This window comes from Pelobates fuscus, chromosome 6 (assembly GCF_036172605.1).
Source record: "Pelobates fuscus isolate aPelFus1 chromosome 6, aPelFus1.pri, whole genome shotgun sequence".
NCBI classification, from domain to species: Eukaryota; Metazoa; Chordata; class Amphibia; order Anura; family Pelobatidae; genus Pelobates; species Pelobates fuscus.
In genome coordinates this window covers 13972917-13992152 of record NC_086322.1, presented here as the reverse complement: position 1 = coordinate 13992152, position 19236 = coordinate 13972917, and the positions used below count along the sequence as shown (strand labels likewise).

Here is a 19236-nt window from a genome sequence, read left to right as displayed (position 1 = left end):
TATTTGCAGAGAATTGCTTTGTAATTGGCTTGTACAGATAACAGCTGATAATAGAGGTGAAGTAAACCTAAATATTTTATTAAAGAATCTTGGAAGGTTTGGAATAAATCTCCTAGGTTAATATACTGAAACGTTAGCAAGCCTATGGGGCCCCTATGCTCACTGGCCCCCAGGCAACTGCCCAGCGTGCCCACGCGTTAAGACGGCTCTGGATGGAAGTGGTGTGACTGACATGCCCCCATAGGCCTGCTCCCTGTCCATAATACCTTGATATGCCTTTGTTATAATACACCATCTTATTATTATTTTTTAATTTATGCATATTACATTTTTTGAGGCAATCGCTTGATTACCTAACCCACAGCCCTTTCTGGGATCCATCTTCCTGCATTACACTGTCCATTATACCTGCCAGTTCTCACTATTTCACATCTGTCCATCGCTTTATTTTGCTTTAATTCCATCAATCGCTTTAAATTGTGTTTAGTTTCTGCATGTTGTATTTTCTGTCAGGCCAGTTCGAAAAACAACAACAGGTGTGTGTTGGCCGGCATAACTTATCATCTGACACAAGGTGCACAAAGATGGCTGCCACAAAGGATACGTGAGAAAGGCAAACGGGAGGTTTCTTTAAAAACTTCAACATATGTTAAGATGATACCATTATAACACACACTATATGGACAAAGGTTTTGGGACACATCTTTTAATTATCGAGTTTGGGTGTTTCAATCAGACTCATTGAACACCTTTTGGATGAAATGGAATGGTGATTGTGAACCAGGCCTTCTAGTCCAACATCAGTGTCTGTCCGACAGAAAAACACTACATATTAATGTCTATGTATTTAAAATGCAATGTGTTAAGAATCCCTGCTGGGGTAATGGCTGGGTGTCCCAGCACTTATGCCCATATAGTAAATATGATTATAATGATATATTAACCACCTAAAGAGCCGGCCTGTTTTTGCGATATTGTACGTTAAGGACCAGGGCTGTTTTAACACTTTTGTGGTGTTTGTGTTTAGCTGTGATTTTCTGCTCTCTCATTTACTGTTCCCATACAAATTATATATTGTTTTTTCAGGACAAGAAGGGCTTTCTTTATATCCCACTTTTTGTATCATGTCTTTAAAAAAAAAAAAAAAAACTATGGTGAAAAATTGTAAAAAATATGTTTTTGGACTTTTACTTGATTTTTTTTTTAATTATCTACAAAAGCTGATGAAAAAAACTGCTAAATAGATTCAAAATGTTGTCCTGAGTTTAAAAACACCCAGTGTTTACGTGCTTTATTGCAAGTTATATGGCTATAAGTACAAGTAGGAAATTGCTCTTTCAATATATATATATTTTAAATGTATCAATAGTGACCTTGTAACACCGCTATCTGTCATAAATCCCCCAATCACACCCCACATGTACATATTTTTTAAAGTAGACAACCCAGGGTATTCAATATGGGGTATGGCCAGTCTTTTTTAGTAGCCACCTAGTCACAAACACTGGCCAAAGTTAGCATTTATATTTGTTTGTGTGTTAAAAATGCAAAAAACGCTAACTTTGGCCAGTGTTTGTGACTAGGTGGCTACTAAAACAGGCTGAACATACCCCTTTTGCAATAACTTGGGTTGTCTTCTTTTGCAAATGGTTTGCCATCATGGGGCTAATTCTCATTCCTGGGCTACCATACGCTCTCAAAGGCAACCTAACCAATCCGACAAATTTCAATAAAAAAAAGAAAAGTAAAATCAAGCCTTATATTTGACCCTGTAACGTTCACAAACACTATAAAACCTGTACATGTGGGGTGCTGCTATACTCAGGAGACTTCGCTGAACACAAATATTAGTGTATCAGAACAGTAAAATGTATCACAGCAATAATATCATCAGTGAAAGTGCCGTTTGTGTGTGAAAAATGCAAAAAACTTCACTTTCACTGACAATATCATCGCTGTGATATGTTTTACTGTTTTGAAACACTAATATTTGTGTTCAGAGAAGTCTCCCAAGTAAAACAGTACCCCCCATGTACAGGTTTTAGGGTGTCATAGAAAGATACAGGGTTAAACATAGTGCTAGCAAATTAAATTATCTGGACTTTCGACCTGGGTTGTCAGGCAGGTCCATCAAATTGCAATCAATAAAATTACTTAATTATGTAATATTACATAAATATTAACGTAGAATTTAAATATATATACATATTTATATATTTGAAGTCTATGTGTATATTTATGAAATGTAATTATGTATATGACATATGTATATTTCGTATTATTTTTATTTATTTATACATATATATATATATATATATCATTTCATTCTAAGTGTATTTTTTGTTTGTTTTTTAATTCTTTATTTTTCTTGTGCATTTGATTACATAACATAGGTACCTGTAGCGCCACGACAGCAATTGCAGGCATTTTAATGGCATACATTGTCATCGCAGAAATAAACACCACATTTATTTTTATTTTTATGAGAAACATAACAGGCTGGGGATACTTACGTTTATAAACATGCTAAATTCAGGTTAGCTTTGTATGTCTGTTGTGGTGGGTCATGGTGGGGTCGTCAAGCTTGAGTCAGTAAACGTTCAGTGGTTCTAGTGTATATAGTGGTGGTTAGATACGATTAGACATTGCTTAACTAGCTAAGGATATCGGTTGATGCCACGACAGCTTAGGTAAGTTCGGCATCTTAACTGTAATTCGCAAGCATGACATTAGAGTAGGAGCACTCTTTTGTCTACAGTGTAGGCAATATAAACAGGCTTATTGAGTTATGTCAGGAGATTAACAACATACAGTATGAACATTAACAGGTTATATTAGCAGACATTTGAGTTTGGTGTAGTCATTTGCTTGATAATTTGCCACCTTTAACTGCTAAACTGAATGAAAGATAAGAACTCAAGTCCAGGTTAGTGCTTTGTTAGGTTAAAAACAGGCCCGTCGCTACCCGACAGGCAAACCAAGCAACTGCTTGGGGCCCCGAGCTGGCCTGGGGCCCCAAGCAGAGCCGGTGCTTCCTATAAGGCTGCAGCCGCCTGAGCTCTCTATAGAGAGCCTCAGGCGGCTGCAGCACTCCTTTCTCGTCAGTGGCGTACTAAGGGGGGGCGGCCCGCCCCGGGTGCCACTGTCCAGGGGGGTGCCATGACTTCACGTGTCATGTGTCGCCCCCCCCCCCGGCCCCGATCATCACGCTGCGCTCAGCCTCAGCCGCACCTTTGAGAAGGGGAGGAGTCTTTGGGACGCGGCGTGATGAAGCCGTACGCAGCGCCGCCATCAATCCGCCTTCACGGATCTTCAGCGCAAGGATCCAGTGGTCGGTCTCGGAGGGAAGGCATCATCAAAACGTGAGTAGTAATTTATGTGTTTTTGTAATTTATGTAATGTTATTTAATTAATTAAAGGGGGTGTATTAATTATGGGGGGGTTGTATATTAATTATGGGGGGGTGTATTAATTATGGGGGGGTGTATATTAATTATGGGGGGTGTATTCATTATGGGGGGTGTATATTAAGTATGGGGGGGTGTATATTAATTATGGGGGAGTGGATTAATTATGGGGGAGTGTATTAATTATGGGGTGGTGTATATTAATTATGGGGGAGTGTATTAATTATGGGGGGTGGATTAATTATGGGGTGGTGTATATTAACTATGGGGGAGTGTATTAATTATGGGGGAGTGTATTAATTATGGAGGAGTGTATTAATTATGGGGAGTGTATTAATTATGGGGGAGTGTATTAATTATGGGGAGTGTATTAATTATGGGGGAGTGTATTAATTATGGGGAGTGTATTAATTATGGGGGAGTGTATTAATTATGGGGAGTGTATTAATTATGGGGGAGTGTATTAATTATGGGGGGGTATATTAATTATGGGGGGGTGTATATTAATTATGGGGGGTGTATTAAGTATGGGGGGTGTATATTAATTATGGGGGTGTATTAATAATGGGGTGGTGTATATTAATTATGGGGGAGTGTATTAATTATGGGGGAGTGTATTAATTATGGGGGAGTGTATTAATTATGGGGAGTGTATTAATTATGGGGGAGTGTATTAATCATGGGGGGGTATATTAATTATGGGGGGGTTGTATATTAATTATGGGAGGTGTATTAAGTATGGGGGGTGTATATTAATTATGGGGGTGTATTAATAATGGGGTGGTGTATATTAATTATGGGGGAGTGTATTAATTATGGGGGGGTGGATTAATTATGGGGTGGTGTATATTAATTATGGGGGAGTGTATTAATTATGGGGGAGTGTATTAATTATGGGGGGTGGATTAATTATGGGGGGGGGTGTATATTAATTATGGGGGAGTGTATTAATTATGGGGGGTGGATTAATTATGGGGTGGTGTATATTAATTATGGGGGAGTGTATTAATTATGGGGGAGTGTATTAATTATGGGGGAGTGTATTAATTATGGGGAGTGTATTAATTAGGGGGAGTGTATTAATTATGGGGGGTATATTAATTATGGGGGGGTGTATATTAATTATGGGGGGTGTATTAAGTAGGGGGGTGTATATTAATTATGGGGGTGTATTAATAATGGGGTGGTGTATATTAATTATGGGGGAGTGTATTAATTATGGGGGAGTGTATTAATTATGGGGGGGTGGATTAATTATGGGGTGGTGTATATTAATTATGGGGGAGTGTTTTAATTATGGGGGAGTGTATTAATTATGGGGGGTGGATTAATTATGGGGGGGTGTATATTAATTATGGGGGAGTGTATTAATTATGGGGGTTGGATTAATTATGGGGTGGTGTATATTAATTATGGGGGAGTGTATTAATTATGGGGGAGTGTATTAATTATGGGGGAGTGTATTAATTAGGGGGTGTATATTAATTATGGGGGAGGTATATTAATTATGGGGGAGTGTATTAATTATGGGGGAGTGTATTAATTATGGGGGAGTGTATTAATTATGGGGGAGTGTATTAATTATGGTGGGTATATTAATTATGGGGGGTGTATATTATGGGGGGTGTATTAAGTATGGGGGTGTATATTAATTATGGGGGTGTATTAATAATGGGGTGGTGTATATTAATTATGGGGGAGTGTATTAATTATGGGGGAGTGTATTAATTATGGGGGGGTGGATTAATTATGGGGGGTAGATTAATTATGGGGGGTGTATTAATTATGGGGTGGTGTATGTTAATTATGGGGGGTGGATTAATTATGGTGGTGTATTAATTATGGGGGGTGTATATTAATTATGGGGGGTGTATATTAATTATGGGGGGTATATTAATTATGGGGGGTGTATATTAATTATGGGTGTATATTAATTATGGGGGGTGGGGGGGTGTATATTAATTATGGGGGGTGTATATTAATTATGGGGGGTATATTAATTATGGGGGGTGTATATTAATTATGGGTGTATATTAATTATGGGGGTGTATATTAATTATGGGGGGTGTATATTAATTATGGGGGTGTATTTGGGGTGTATAAAGGTTACTTTGGGTCTGACCTACTATTATCTACTACAGGGGTAGGCAACCTTTTAGCAGCACTGTGCCGATATAGGATTGGATGACCCGTAGCGTGCCGGTCCTATTTTTTAAAATTGAGGTCTGTATGCTGCAGTATTTTGCTTTTGTTATTTATACTGTAATTGCTTTGTACATTTGTATTTGTGCGGATATGAGCTATTATATTGTATATGTTCAGGAGTAGTTTGTGGTATCGTGTATGATACATATGAATGTGGGCTGTGTATTGGGGCTGCTTGTGGAATTGTGTGTGTGGATGGATGTGTCACATTGTGTATTTGGTAGTGTGTGTATGTGTGGGGCTGTTTGGGGTATTGCATGTGAGAGGCTGCATGTGGGGTTGTGTGCATGTATGTGGATTGTTAGCGGGTTACGTTTGTGCGGATTGTGTGTATGTTTGTTTGTGGGCTGTTCCTATTATTTATATGAGGGGAGGGTTATTGTGCATTTCTGTGTATATCTAGCGGTGTGGGTGGCTTCCCTAGGTTCCAGTGGAGACCAGGCTGGCCAGGTACAGGTGAAGGGCAGGAGCTGCAATATCCACTGCGGGCTGCTCTACCACAGTGTGGATTTCTATTCACAAGTGCTGGGAGGAAGGGACCTGAGATCACTTACTCTATGTGCTGCAATGCATAAATTGAGGATTGTCCTTTTCGTATTAGCAGATATCTGAAGTTTCACTGGGACTCCTGATAGGCCAGAGCCTGTTTGGCTCTAGCAGCCTTGAGTGCCGTGCAAAGAAACCTTGAGTGCCGTGCATGGCACTAGTGCCGTAGGTTGCCTACCCCTGATCTACTACTTCTATGTATAGAAACATTGATATAGTCTCGGACGATCATTAGTTGTCCCTCACCAAGATGTTTTATTAGATAGGACTATAATACGTAATTTGTCTAAAGGAACAACCAGAGATAGTTATTGATATCAATGCAAAACAATACAAGACTCAATGATGTTCATCCTAACCAATAAGGCCTCCCCGTCTACTAAATCCCGGCCCATACTGAAGGAACAATATGCACAATCACTATGTTCTTTTTTCTTCTTTACTCCTGACTGATGAATATTAGCTGGGAACGATCTATCTTTCAGTCTGAAAGTATGAATGAATGTGTGAAAGATGTATTTATTTTTTTAGTAAGTCAGTCAAAGTACGCTTTATGATGTATTTTTTTTACGATATTCTTTATATCAGGACAATATATTTGTGATTTGAATACGATGTAAACTAAAACTAAAATCCACAAATGCTTTTGATACGTTTAACGAATATCATTTAATATACTGGCTGACTGTACAAAACAAAATTATTAAATAAAGATGATTATAAAAAAAAATAAAAAAATTATGGGGGTGTATTAAGTATGGGGGGGGGTGTATATTAATTATGGGGGGTGGATTAATTATGGGGGAGTGTATTAATTATGGGGGAGTGTATTAATTATGGGGGAGTGTATTAATTATGGGGGGTGTATATTAATTATGGGGGAGTGTATTAATTATGGGGGGGTGTATTAATTATGGGGTGGTGTATGTTAATTATGGGGGGTGGATTAATTATGGGGGTGTATTAATTATGGGGGGTATATTAATTATGGGGGGTATATTAATTATGGGGGGTATATTAATTATGGGGGTGTATATTAATTATGGGGCTGTATTAATAATGGGGTGGTGTATATTAATTATGGGGGGTGGATTAATTATGGGGGAGTGTATTAATTATGGGGGGTGTATATTAATTATGGGGGAGTGTATTAATTATGGGGGGTGTATATTAATTATGGGGGTGTATTAATAATGGGGTGGTGTATATTAATTATGGGGGTGTATTAATAATGGGGTGGTGTATATTAATTATGGGGGGGTGGATTAATTATGGGGGAGTGTATTAATTATGGGGGAGTGTATTAATTATGGGGGGGTGTATTAATTATGGGGGGGTGTATATTATGGGGGAGTGGATTAATTATGGGGGGTGTATATTATGGGGGTGTATTAATTATGGGGTGGTGTATGTTAATTATTGTGGTTCCTGTAGGCTTTGCGTGCGTAAGGTGGGGAGGGCGTGGAGGGGGGGGGGCCTCCATATCTATTCCTTCAAACGGCCCTGGTTAAAAATAGCACATTAGCGTAGGGTGGCGCTGTAGTCCAACTAGGTATTAGCCCAAAAGACGATAGGGACCAGACCTGCGATTAAGTCCAGCTTCAGCCGACGCCAGTGCATGGGGTGTTACACTTTTCTGCACCTATGCCGCTGCTGTGCTTCAGGGGGTAGTCCACACTACGACCCTGCGTGATGGTTTGCGGCAGGCACCAACCCCTCATTTTCTCGCCATGCGGTTTATTCCAGGCTTTGGTGAGGGCTGGGATCTTGCTGTTCTGGCAGCTGGTGTGGTTGCGAGCAGTGGACAGCCCCGAACAGGCTATGTTTATGTCAGTGTGTGTATCTAACTGTGTGTGTGTGTGTATCTGGCTGTATTTATGTCAGTGTGTGTATCTAACTGTGTGTGTGTATCTGGCTGTGTTTGTGTCAGTGTGTGTATCTAACTGTGTGTGTGTATCTGGCTGTGTTTATGTCAGTGTGTATCTAACTCTGTGTGTGTATCTGGCTGTGTTTATGTCAGTGTGTATCTAACTCTGTGTGTGTATCTGGCTGTGTTTATGTCAGTGTGTATCTAACTCTGTGTGTGTATCTGGCTGTGTTTATGTCAGTGTGTATCTAACTCTGTGTGTGTATCTGGCTGTGTTTATGTCAGTGTGTATCTAACTCTGTGTGTGTATCTGGCTGTGTTTATGTCAGTGTGTGTATCTAACTCTGTGTGTGTATCTGGCTGTGTTTATGTCAGTGTGTATCTAACTCTGTGTGTGTATCTGGCTGTGTTTATGTCAGTGTGTATCTAACTCTGTGTGTGTATCTGGCTGTGTTTATGTCAGTGTGTATCTAACTCTGTGTGTGTATCTGGCTGTGTTTATGTCAGTGTGTGTATCTAACTGTGTGTGTGCATCTGGCTGTGTTTGTGTCAGTGTGTGTATCTAACTGTGTATATCTGGCTGTGTTTATGTCAGTGTGTGTATCTAACTGTGTGTGTGTATCTGGCTGTGTTTATGTCAGTGTGTGTATCTAACTGTGTGTGTGTATCTGGCTGTGTTTATGTCAGTATGTGTATCTAACTGTGTGTGTGTATCTGGCTGTGTTTATGTCAGTGTGTGTATCTAACTGTGTGTACGTATCTGGCTGTGTTTGTGTCAGTGTGTGTATCTAACTGTGTGTATCTGGCTGTGTTTATGTCAGTGTGTGTATCTAACTGTGTGTATCTGGCTGTGTTTATGTCAGTATGTGTATCTAACTGTGTGTGTGTATCTGGCTGTGTTTATGTCAGTGTGTGTATCTAACTGTGTGTATCTGGCTGTGTTTGTTTCAGTGTGTGTATCTGGCAGTGTGTCAATGTGTATGTATACCTATGTGTATGTATACCTGTGTGTGTGTATGTGTACCTGTGTGTGTATGTATGTGTCGGTGTATAAGTGTGCATCTGAGTGTGTGGTAATGTATACATCCCAGATTTTTAATGCCAATACAGACAAATATACTCCTACATTCCATCGCTAGCACTGTACACAAACACACCCTTGCATGTGTACCTCTGTGTATATGTGTATCTGAGTGTGTGTACACAGGGACGTATCTTACACGAGGCAAACAAGGCATTTGCCTTGGATGGCACTTTGCAAGGTGTGGCAAAAAAAGACGCCCCTAAACGCCCAGGCAGATGCCTTGTTTGCCTCGTGTCCTGGGGGGCTCAAGAGCTCTTCGTGCTCAGCTCCCTCTTGCACTGCTTAATGAAGCTGGGAGCCGGAATATGATGTCACTCCTGCTCCCGGCATCACTAAACGGCACACGAGGGAGCGAGCAGGAAGATTAAACTCCCTCACTGCCTACTCAGCCTGTCCGCCCCCTGCCTGCCCGACCAGCAGCCCCACTGGACCACAGGTAAGTAATCCACTCAAGCTGGGTGGATTTAAAATAAAATTAAAAAAATATTAGTTTGTGAGTGTTGGTGGAAATGTGTGTGTGTGTGTGTCTGGGACTGAATGTGTGTGTGTCTGTGTGTGTAAGTGTGTGTGTGTCTAAGTGCATGTGTGTGTCTGTGAGTGAATGTGTGTGTCTGTGAGTGAATGTGTGTGTCTGTAAGTGTGTGTGTCTAAGTGAATATGTGTGTGTCTGTGAGTGAATGTGTGTGTCTGTCAGTGAATGTGTGTATGTGTCAGTCAGTGTGTGCGTCCGTCAGTGTGTGTCCGAGTAATAGTGTGTGTCTGTCTATCAGTGTGTGTGTATGTCATGTGAGTGTGTGTGTATGTCATTGTTTGTCAGTGTATATGAGAGTGAGTGTCTGTCAATGAGTGTATGCATCTATCAGTGAGTGTGTGTCTGTCAATGAGTGAGCGTCTGTCAGTGAGTGAGTGTCTGTTAGCGGCCTTGACAGGAAGGGGTGAGGAAAATTTAAATTAGGGGGGTGCCGGAGCACCGTCCTGCCTTGGGCAGCACAAATCCTAAATACACCACTGTGTGTACATATCTGTGTGGGAATGTGCCAGTGTGTGTATGTCTGTGTGTGTATCAAAGGGTGTGTATCTGTGTTTCAAAGGGTGTGTATCTGTGTGTGTGCATATGTCATGTGTGACATGTCATGATTCCCTTCTATTCCAGAAGTTTGGTCCTTAAGGGGTTAAAATACATAGTGCGTTACAATTATTTTGTGTATGTTTGAAACACTTTTTAATACTTGGTTAAAAAAAAAGAGAAAATAAGGAACAGAAAACAATATAAAACAGAAAATAAAGTAAGACTGTTATCATCTTCTTTGACTCTGCTATATAGCAGAACAGGAACAATTCTTCAAACCTGATATCTGTTGTTTTATAATTCACTGCTTAATTAATAAACCCATCTGTTATTTAAATGAAAACCAAAAAATAAATAAACAATACCTAACCCCTAAATAGAAAAGGTATCGACCTACCAATAAGCCCAAACACTACCTCAGACACTGGTGGGATCATTTGGCATTAAAAATCTCAAACTAGCATTGGGATAAAACATAGAATGTGACGGCAGATAAGAACCATTCAGCCCATGTAGTCTGCCCAATTTTCTTAATACTTTCATTAGTCCCTGGCCTTATCTTATAGTTAGGATAGCCATATGCCTATCCCACGCATGCTTAAACTCCTTCACTGTGTTAAAGGAACGCTGTAACGGACCGATTTGCTCACCAGAGGTTAAAAACCGTTTAGGCGATAATCCCCTTCCAGATATACAAGCAGCTACTGCAATCACCAATCTCCCGAACTGCAAACTGCACGAAGTCACCAACTCCCGAATAGGAAACACACGAACACAGGAAGCAGCCGAACAGGAAAACCAAATGAAAGGGTTACACTCCTGGCAATCAGCATACAATCCAATTCCCCCAATAACGAGACGACACTTCGTTTTGAGGGTTAAGCAGAAACTCTGACTGTCCTGGTACATACAGTCTCTTTTATTCCCAATCCACAACCACAGTACAGCCCACAGGGTATTACAGAACAACCAATCAATCCGTACAATACACACAGACACTCCCACACAAAATCCTACCCTCTGCCTGTGATATGATTACTGAACACAATGGGTAATCTCATTATCACAGGCAGAGGAATACAGTTTTTACACAATATTTATAACTTCTAAAATATACATGTCACAAACATAAAACACACATTTTCATTTTCATAAGCAGCATACTCTAAATACAAACATATGTCAAAATCATTCAAATTGGTCCATTAGTTCAAAAGATAGATCAAAGTCCTTTGTGACCAAATGAAACATGGCTTTTCTGCCCAAAACCAGTTCCACAGAGTCTTCTATCCTGGAGATAATTGAGAAGTAATTCAATTATCTCCAAGGACAGAGGCAAAACTCCATTAGCCACATGGCAGACAAAGGACAATAAAAGACATAAAAATACAATAAAATACACAAGGTTCCATTTATTACATAAAATACAGACATTCTACCTATCCCCAGATAGCTTAGATCTGAGCGCACGTTATTACCGGATGGCGCTCAGATCACATACATACAGTTCAATCGCCATGGAGCCAAAGTCTTTCATACAGTCTTTCAGTATACGGCTGGGCTCCATGGCATAGCTATCTGGGGTAGCATGGCTTTAACAGTCTGCAGAAAGGCACAAACCAGCCTTTCTGCAGGGAAAAAGAACAGGGGCCATAGTCTAAAGGGAGCAGGCGAGCAACCAGGCTTCTCCAGTGCCCAGTGGCGAGGTTGGTTTCGCCACAAACGCTATGGGGTCAGGAACACAATACATATAGTGTTCCTTTAACACAGTGAAAGAGTTTAGGCATGTGTGGGATAGGCATAATGCTATCCTAACTATAAGACAAGGGCAGGGACTAATGAAAGTATTTAGAAAATTGGGCAGACTAGATGGGCCGAATGGTTCTTATCTGCCGTCACATTCTATGTTTTATCCCAATGCTAGTTTGAGATTTTTAATGAATCAATGCATCTCTAAGAGGAAAATTCAGTGTCTCCATGCAGAGCATGGGGACGCTGAACGCCAGTGCTGCTTTGTCGGCAGCACTGACACAGGAAGCACGTCCAGTGGCCATCTAAGGATTGGCCACTTGGAGGTGTTCCGAGAGGCGATGTAAACACTGTCTTTTCTCTGAAAAGGCAGTGTTTACATGATAAAAGCCAGAAGGGAACTATTATACTCACCAGAACAACTACATTAAGCTTTAGTTGTTCTGGTGAATATAGTGTCCCTTTAACCTCTACCACTTCAGCTGGAATTCTATTCCATGCTTCCACTACCCTCTCAGTAAAGTAATACTTCCTGATATTATTTTTAAACCTTTGTCCCTCTAATTTAAGACTATGTCCTCTTGTTGTGGTAGTTTTTCTTCGTTTAAATATAGTCTCCTCCTTACTGTGTTGATTCCCTTTATGTATTTAAATGTTTCTATCATATCCCCCCTGTCTCGTCTTTCCACCAAGCTATACATGTTAAGATCCTTTAACCATTCCTGGTAAGTTTTATCCTGCAATCCATGAACCAGTTTAGTAGCCCTTCTTTGAACTCTCTCTAAGGTATCAATATCCTTCTGAAGATCCAGTACTGCGTACAATACTCCAAGTGAGGTCTCACCAGTGTTCTGTACAATGGCATGAGCACTTCCCTCTTTCTACTGCTAATACCTCTCCCTATACAACCAAGCCTTCTGCTAGCATTTCCTGCTGCTCTATTACATTGTCTGCCTACCTTTAAGTCATCTGAAATAATTACCCCTAAATCCCTTTCCTCAGATGTTGAGGTTAGGATTCTATCAAATATTCTATACACTTCCCTTGGGTTTTTACATCCAAGATGCATTATCTTGCACTTATCCACATTAAATGTCATCACCAGTGTTTCTTGCTTGCCACATAACTTTTCATAATATGTGCTCGTATTGTAACACATTTGCTTATAGTACTCAATATGTAGTTCTATGGAGTTCTGGACAAGGCCAAAAAATATGTAATAAGCAAATATTATGGTTACATTACCAACAATTGTGAGGAGGTTCTAGCAAAGATGTGAGAGAGTCTTTGTGGAGTAATCATCATCTCATGAGTAGTTCCATCTGGGCTGCCCAGTTGGCCAAACCGTTTGAGGTACCATAAGTATGGGATACCATGTTTTTTCATTCACTTGTGGTGAATTAAATCTGAAGGCCTTTTCCACAGTTTGTTATACACTGTTAAGAGGTGTTGCGAGTGATGCAAACCCTTGATAACAGAGGGTTAGAGGTTACCTTGTGAAATTGAGTGAGCCTCATATTATTAAATTGGTGAAGTAAGTTGTTTCCAGAGATGAGGTGTTGTAGGAAAGGAGTATGTGTTTGGGGCGTAAGTAAACATTTCTTTGCTTGGAAGCTGGAAGGTTTCTGCAAACCTTGAGAAGGGCATGATATTAGACGAGTCCAAGTGTTTTACATAATATACTCCAATGCCAGTTAATGAGGTCTAAACTAAGCATGTAGGGTGAATAAAGTATTGCAGAATAAAGGGGCAATGCATTTTAAGAGTTGGGAGGTCCAAGCTCCTTCCTCTGGCATGGGAGGTGGCAATATTTCTGGTGCTGCCAGGCTTTTCAATATTTGCAAATCATCCTTCCTCCAACTCAGGACTTGTTTTTCATGGGGAAAAAAAAGCATTGCATCTCTGAAAGCAGATGGCATTCAGAAGGAGTTTTGATCAAAGACCCGATCACATTACAATTGATGGAAGGGGGTCCATCCATCTGTCAGGTGTTTCCCATTATTGTCAGAAGGAGCACCTAGTAAGTATATCACATACCTGATAGATAGGTGTGTAAAATACGTAACCGCCGTTCACTCAAAAGAACATGTGAATAAACCTGTTGCAAAAGTGAATAACAGCCACACCATTACAGCTATAAGATTATCAACAACTCCAGCACAATGAATTGTGCTAGAGAGGGAAATTGCGGAGTTCTGAGGACACTCCATAACCTATTCAATGAGCATTATTAGAGTGCTCGGAATGTCCGTTCAATCACAATGTATCTATATTAACATTTAGACATTACTGCTTCTTTAACAATATATTGTCATTTTAATCTGGGTTTGGATAACACGCCTTGGGAAATCCAATTTTTTTCAGAACTGCAAATCACCAAAAGTGTTAACGTGATATTGTTTATTTTAACCACGCCTCTACACTGTCCATTTTCCATCCTTTGACTCATCTCGGAAGTTTTAAGGATATTGTGGGCCAAACGATTTAGCCGGGAAGTTTACGTTTGTGAGCAAGTGAATTTGCTGGATAAATATTTATGTGAGAGCCAACTGGCTGGCAGCGGGTTCAAACAGGGAAATTTTTTTATTTTTCTTCCATCTGTTTCCTGTCAGAGACATCTCCTGGACTTTACTCATTGGGAAATGCAAGCAAAGGGTGTAGACCGAACATATTTGACAGTGTTTATAATAAACTAAAGGCAGCTGCTCAACTGCTCTCTTTTTGGGCTGCACACTCTCCTGGCTACAAGGAGTCAGAGATAATGATACATATTGAGAAGAATAGCATCTGCATTCATTTTAAAGGACCACTAAAAGGCACCCAGACCACTTCATATTAATGAAGTGTTCTGAGTGCCAGGCCCTCCAGGTTTAAAGGGAAACTCCAATGCCAGGAAAATCTCCCTCCCACCCCCAAGCCCCAGTTGCTGAAGGGGTGAAATCCCCTTCAGTAACTTACCTGAGGCAGTGACGATGTCCCTCGTCGCTGCTTCCTCCTCTGCGCCGCTCCTCCTTCTGACTCACCGGCCGAGGAGACCTAATGCACATGCGCGCTAGCGCTCCCCATAGGAAAGCATTGAAAATGAATATGGGGAAATGAGCGACGCTGGAGGTCCTCACACAGCGTGAGGATGTCCAGCGACGCTCTAACAAAGAAAACCTTTGCTATAAATCAGCAAGTGACCTCTAGTGGCTGTCTAGTAGACAGTCACTAGAGGAGGAGTTAACCCTGCAAAGTAAATATGAACTATACAATAAGCTGAGGTTGTTCTGGTGTCTATAGTGTCCCTTTTGATAAAAAGTTATTGTACATATTCTATGAGAGCACAGTACAGGTTTCAGAATAGAGTACAGTCTTCTGTAGGTATAGCAGGTTAAACTCATGTATAAAAAAAAAAGCTATAAACAAACGTTTCTGATGTATATGTCAGAATGTGCTTTACATTTAAACGGACACTATAGTCACCAGAACAACTACAGCTTATTGAATTTGTTCTGGTGAGTAGAATCATTCCCTTCAGGCTTTTTTCTGTAAACACTGTCTTCTCAGAGAAAATGCAGTGTTTACATTACAGCCTAGTGATCACTTCACTGGCCACTCCTCAGATGGCTGTTAGAGATCCTTCCTGGGTCATGGCTGCCTAAAATGCATCTAAACATTCCGTGTCTCCTCCCTCTGCATGCAGACACTGGACTTTCCTCATAGAGATTCATTGATTCAGTTCATCTATATGAGGAGATGCTGATTGGCCAGGGCTGTGTTTGAATCATGCTGGCTCTGCCTCTAATCTGCCTCTTTGTCAGTCTCAGCCAATCCTATGGATCATGTCAGCAGACTGCTTGTTTTTCTGAAGCAGACAGGGCAGAGCTACATCTTCAGGCTTGAATACAGTAAGATATTGCTATATTTATGGAGGCATGAGGGGCCCAGGGGGGCTAAATGGTGGATTTTACACTATAGGGTCAGGAATACATGTTTGTGTTCCTGACCCTATAGTGATCCTTTAAGGTATCATACATAAGCACACTCCAGCACTCGCTACGGTGAAAAGCACACCATATAGCAAGGTCACAACCTGATCAAAAGGCCAGTATTTGGAAACACCGTTTTGTCAGACGGTTCTCCAATAACAGACGATGCCTGGTAGGAAGTGTCTCTGTATTTCTATGCTCAGGTGCTTTTTCATTTGGGTTTGCAGCTATTAAAGCAGACAGTTTGCATAATATCTAACAGAACTCTAAGCAATTTAAACACAGATGGTCAGGTTAAAATAAATAGGAGACGGTCAGGTTGTAGTTGGAGATAGTTGGGTAGTGTCTGGATTAGTTTTATGTTTCCTGTTCTCCAGCCTTATTGAACAATTCATTTCCCTTCAGGGACTTTGGGTTTCCTTCATTAGTAAATGTAACAGTGCACACTGATAATTGGGATGTGATGCGATTGCCAATTTTACAGATTAAATACAGATTTCTTTCAAAAAGTGACACAGAGCCATGACTTTGGGTGTTCTTTAGATAGGAAGAAAAGTATATAGTGCTTTATTAATAACCCAATTGGTTACTTCACCATTTATTGTCTTACACATAATACAGCAGTTTCATATAGTTTGAGTTTTATGAACCCAGCTAGCAGAAGGTGCAGATAGTAACGAAAATGTGTCAGAAAAAGTAAAAAGGCAACAAGGTTCTTTAAATAATCCCCATACCCTTTGTCTGCCAGAAGAAAAACAAAGCATGCTGACACTGGGGGGAATGGGGGCTTCGTGGCTGTCCAGTCAGTTAACAAGCGGAGTTGATCCCGGTATCATGACCTTCAGTAGAAAAAATGTAGCCTTCATGATTCAAAATGCATTAAGTTCAACCAATAACGCCTCAGTTTGCCATGGCTTTAAAGCCGTTAATGAGTACATCTCTCAGCCTTCCACGTAAGAGGGACAAAACCTGGACACCTTGGAGTTGAAAATGACATGGGGTGCATGAACTAGACACTTTAGGTTATTTTTATTTCAAGTAACCTGGCCTATCCGGTAGTTCTCACTGAAGGAGAGAGGAGAATAGATGACATTTTGGGTGTTATTTTGGATGCAAAGGATGATCATTTAGTGAAGAAAGTTATAGTAAATGTGTATTTTAAGGCGTTACAAATTGTTTATTTCTATGCAATAAACTGTAGTGTCAATTAAACAAAGATTCTTATTGGCTTTTTTTTTGAGCCAAAGTTACTGGGAAGAAATATATTGTAACAACATTCAGAATCCTCTAACTTCAAAAGCATTGTAAATCATACCCTCTGTTAATCAACCTCCAACTGTAACTGAATCACGGGGAAGATAGATACCGGTCTAAAACTACAATGATATGGCTTTCTACCGACTCTTGTAGATGGGAACCAAAGCAATGCAGAATGAAGAGGATGAATGCATGCTCAATAGTTACAGTGCATTAGTTATGCTGACAATACAGGCTGACAATACCATAATACACCAACACGGAGCAGGAATAATCACTTTTTTTAAAAATTATTTTAAGTGCCATTAAGAGCCATTCCTGTAAGTTAACTCAAACCTCAACTGAGAGATGGCCCTTATCACTTGACCAGGTTGTAAAAGAAACAATCCAGCCATTGCTATAGAGATGTACAGGAAGTGATATAATAAGCATCCATGGACAGTACGAGGATGGAAGACCGAGAGATGTACTTTATGTGGGCATCATATTTCAGATCGCACCGATTAGACCAATACATCAACTCTTTGGCCAGTGAAAGGCAAAGCCCAAACAAGGCCTGTAAATATGCTCTTAACGGATCAATCTGCCATGCAAATCTTCTAGTTGTTCTGGGGTCAGCACAAGCCGGTGTAGCTCGCCATGCCCTGGCTGACAAGGGAGAACCACTTTGCCAATGTAAACTGTGTCTTCTTTCTTCTCTTCTTTGGCCTGAGGGATAAATCCATGGAAAATTTTTAGTTAGAGTCAGGTTTCTAAGGAGATTACACATTGAAAGCTTATATTATATACAGACACACAGAAATATATTCTAGCCGGATTTCTCACCTTAATGAAGGCAGAGGAAGGAAACGTGGCAAAATGTGTTGGGACATTTGCTCCAGGACATTGGGAGACTGTCTCTTTTAGAACTTCATCCTACATGCGGGACAAAATGGACAGGCATGAGAGATGATCTCGATAGACCGATACCTGAACCCAATTAGATCACTCAAACATGGAATAATGATGGTCTGTTCTTCACCAACCAACAAAAAGAATATTTACATACAGTGCAAGATAAATCGCCAAAAAAATGCGTTGTAAAGTGGAGCCATCACAGCCAGAGAATGAAATGCTTTTCGTTCCTTCACATGGACGATTTCCCTTTAGCGATGGTGGACAAGCTCACACACTAACTCAATGGCTGATTGATTGTAGCATGGACATTACGATAACACAATGAAAAATATCCCCTCCTCGGAATCATGTCTATCCACAGTATTTTAATATGAATAGCACTGAACATTTTATAATGTTTACAAGGCCATTAAGTACCAACACATGTTTCCCTTTCCCTATGAGTTGTTCATGCTGATTGAGATTATTGATGTACAGAAAATATATTCCAGATATCTGGAGGACATTTCACAAAGCCTACTTAACAGTTCTATCCTGGTCTGTTTACCCTGATACAATGATTACGGAATAACCATCCTCTTTCAGACACACCCATGGCCCCAGCTGCAATGTAAACATGGGAAGGATGGCAGAGCAATGCCGGTCTAAGAAATGTGTTGCACTGAAAAGGATTTCTTTTCCACAAACTGACTATCTATTGTTCCAACCAATCTGGCAGATAATAAAACCTCCTCCGTTTAAGTGAGCCAACTTAGAGCATTTACCTTCAGTTTGTCAATTGTGTCACTGAGAGACTTTAGCCGGGCTGTCTGCTCGAGTAGCTGGGCTGCTGGACTCCCTGAAAGACAAGCAATAAGTGAGCAGACCTAAATCAGTATTACTTCCCTCTGATCAAACCTTGTGGTCACTAGGACATACTTGTCTTCTTGTGTGTGATGTCTACCACCTTGGTACTGGCGCTCATTTGCTGCAAAGTATCGAGTAGCTGGCTGGTCTTGCGGTACAAAGTGCCGGACAGCGGATCCTCTCGCTGACGGTCTTTGGGGAGTGTCAGCTTAGGGATATGCAGAGGGGGCAGAGAAGCCAGATCCTCCTTTATCCGTTTAGCCTGAGGATCGGAGGGGTATAAACAGATCTTACATAGTGAAGGTGGACAGGAGCCTGATATAGACTTCTAATAATAA

At 40.5% G+C, this 19236-nt stretch overlaps 1 protein-coding gene across 8 annotated transcripts in view; it reads right to left on the bottom strand.

Annotated features, from left to right (window-relative positions):
• Window positions 1-17443: 17443 nt before the first annotated feature.
• DCTN1 (dynactin subunit 1) overlaps window positions 17444-19236 on the bottom strand; it is a 120590-nt gene continuing 118797 nt past the window's right edge. For all 8 annotated transcript variants that reach the window (XM_063457532.1, XM_063457533.1, XM_063457535.1 and 5 more), the window contains 4 exons: window positions 18971-19160; window positions 18817-18890; window positions 17981-18070; window positions 17444-17863 (listed from right to left, as the gene is read on the bottom strand). In XM_063457532.1, coding sequence (XP_063313602.1) covers window positions 17726-17863; window positions 17981-18070; window positions 18817-18890; window positions 18971-19160 — 492 coding nt within the window. In that variant the 3' untranslated portion in view covers window positions 17444-17725. The remainder of the gene's footprint in view (window positions 17864-17980; window positions 18071-18816; window positions 18891-18970; window positions 19161-19236) is intronic.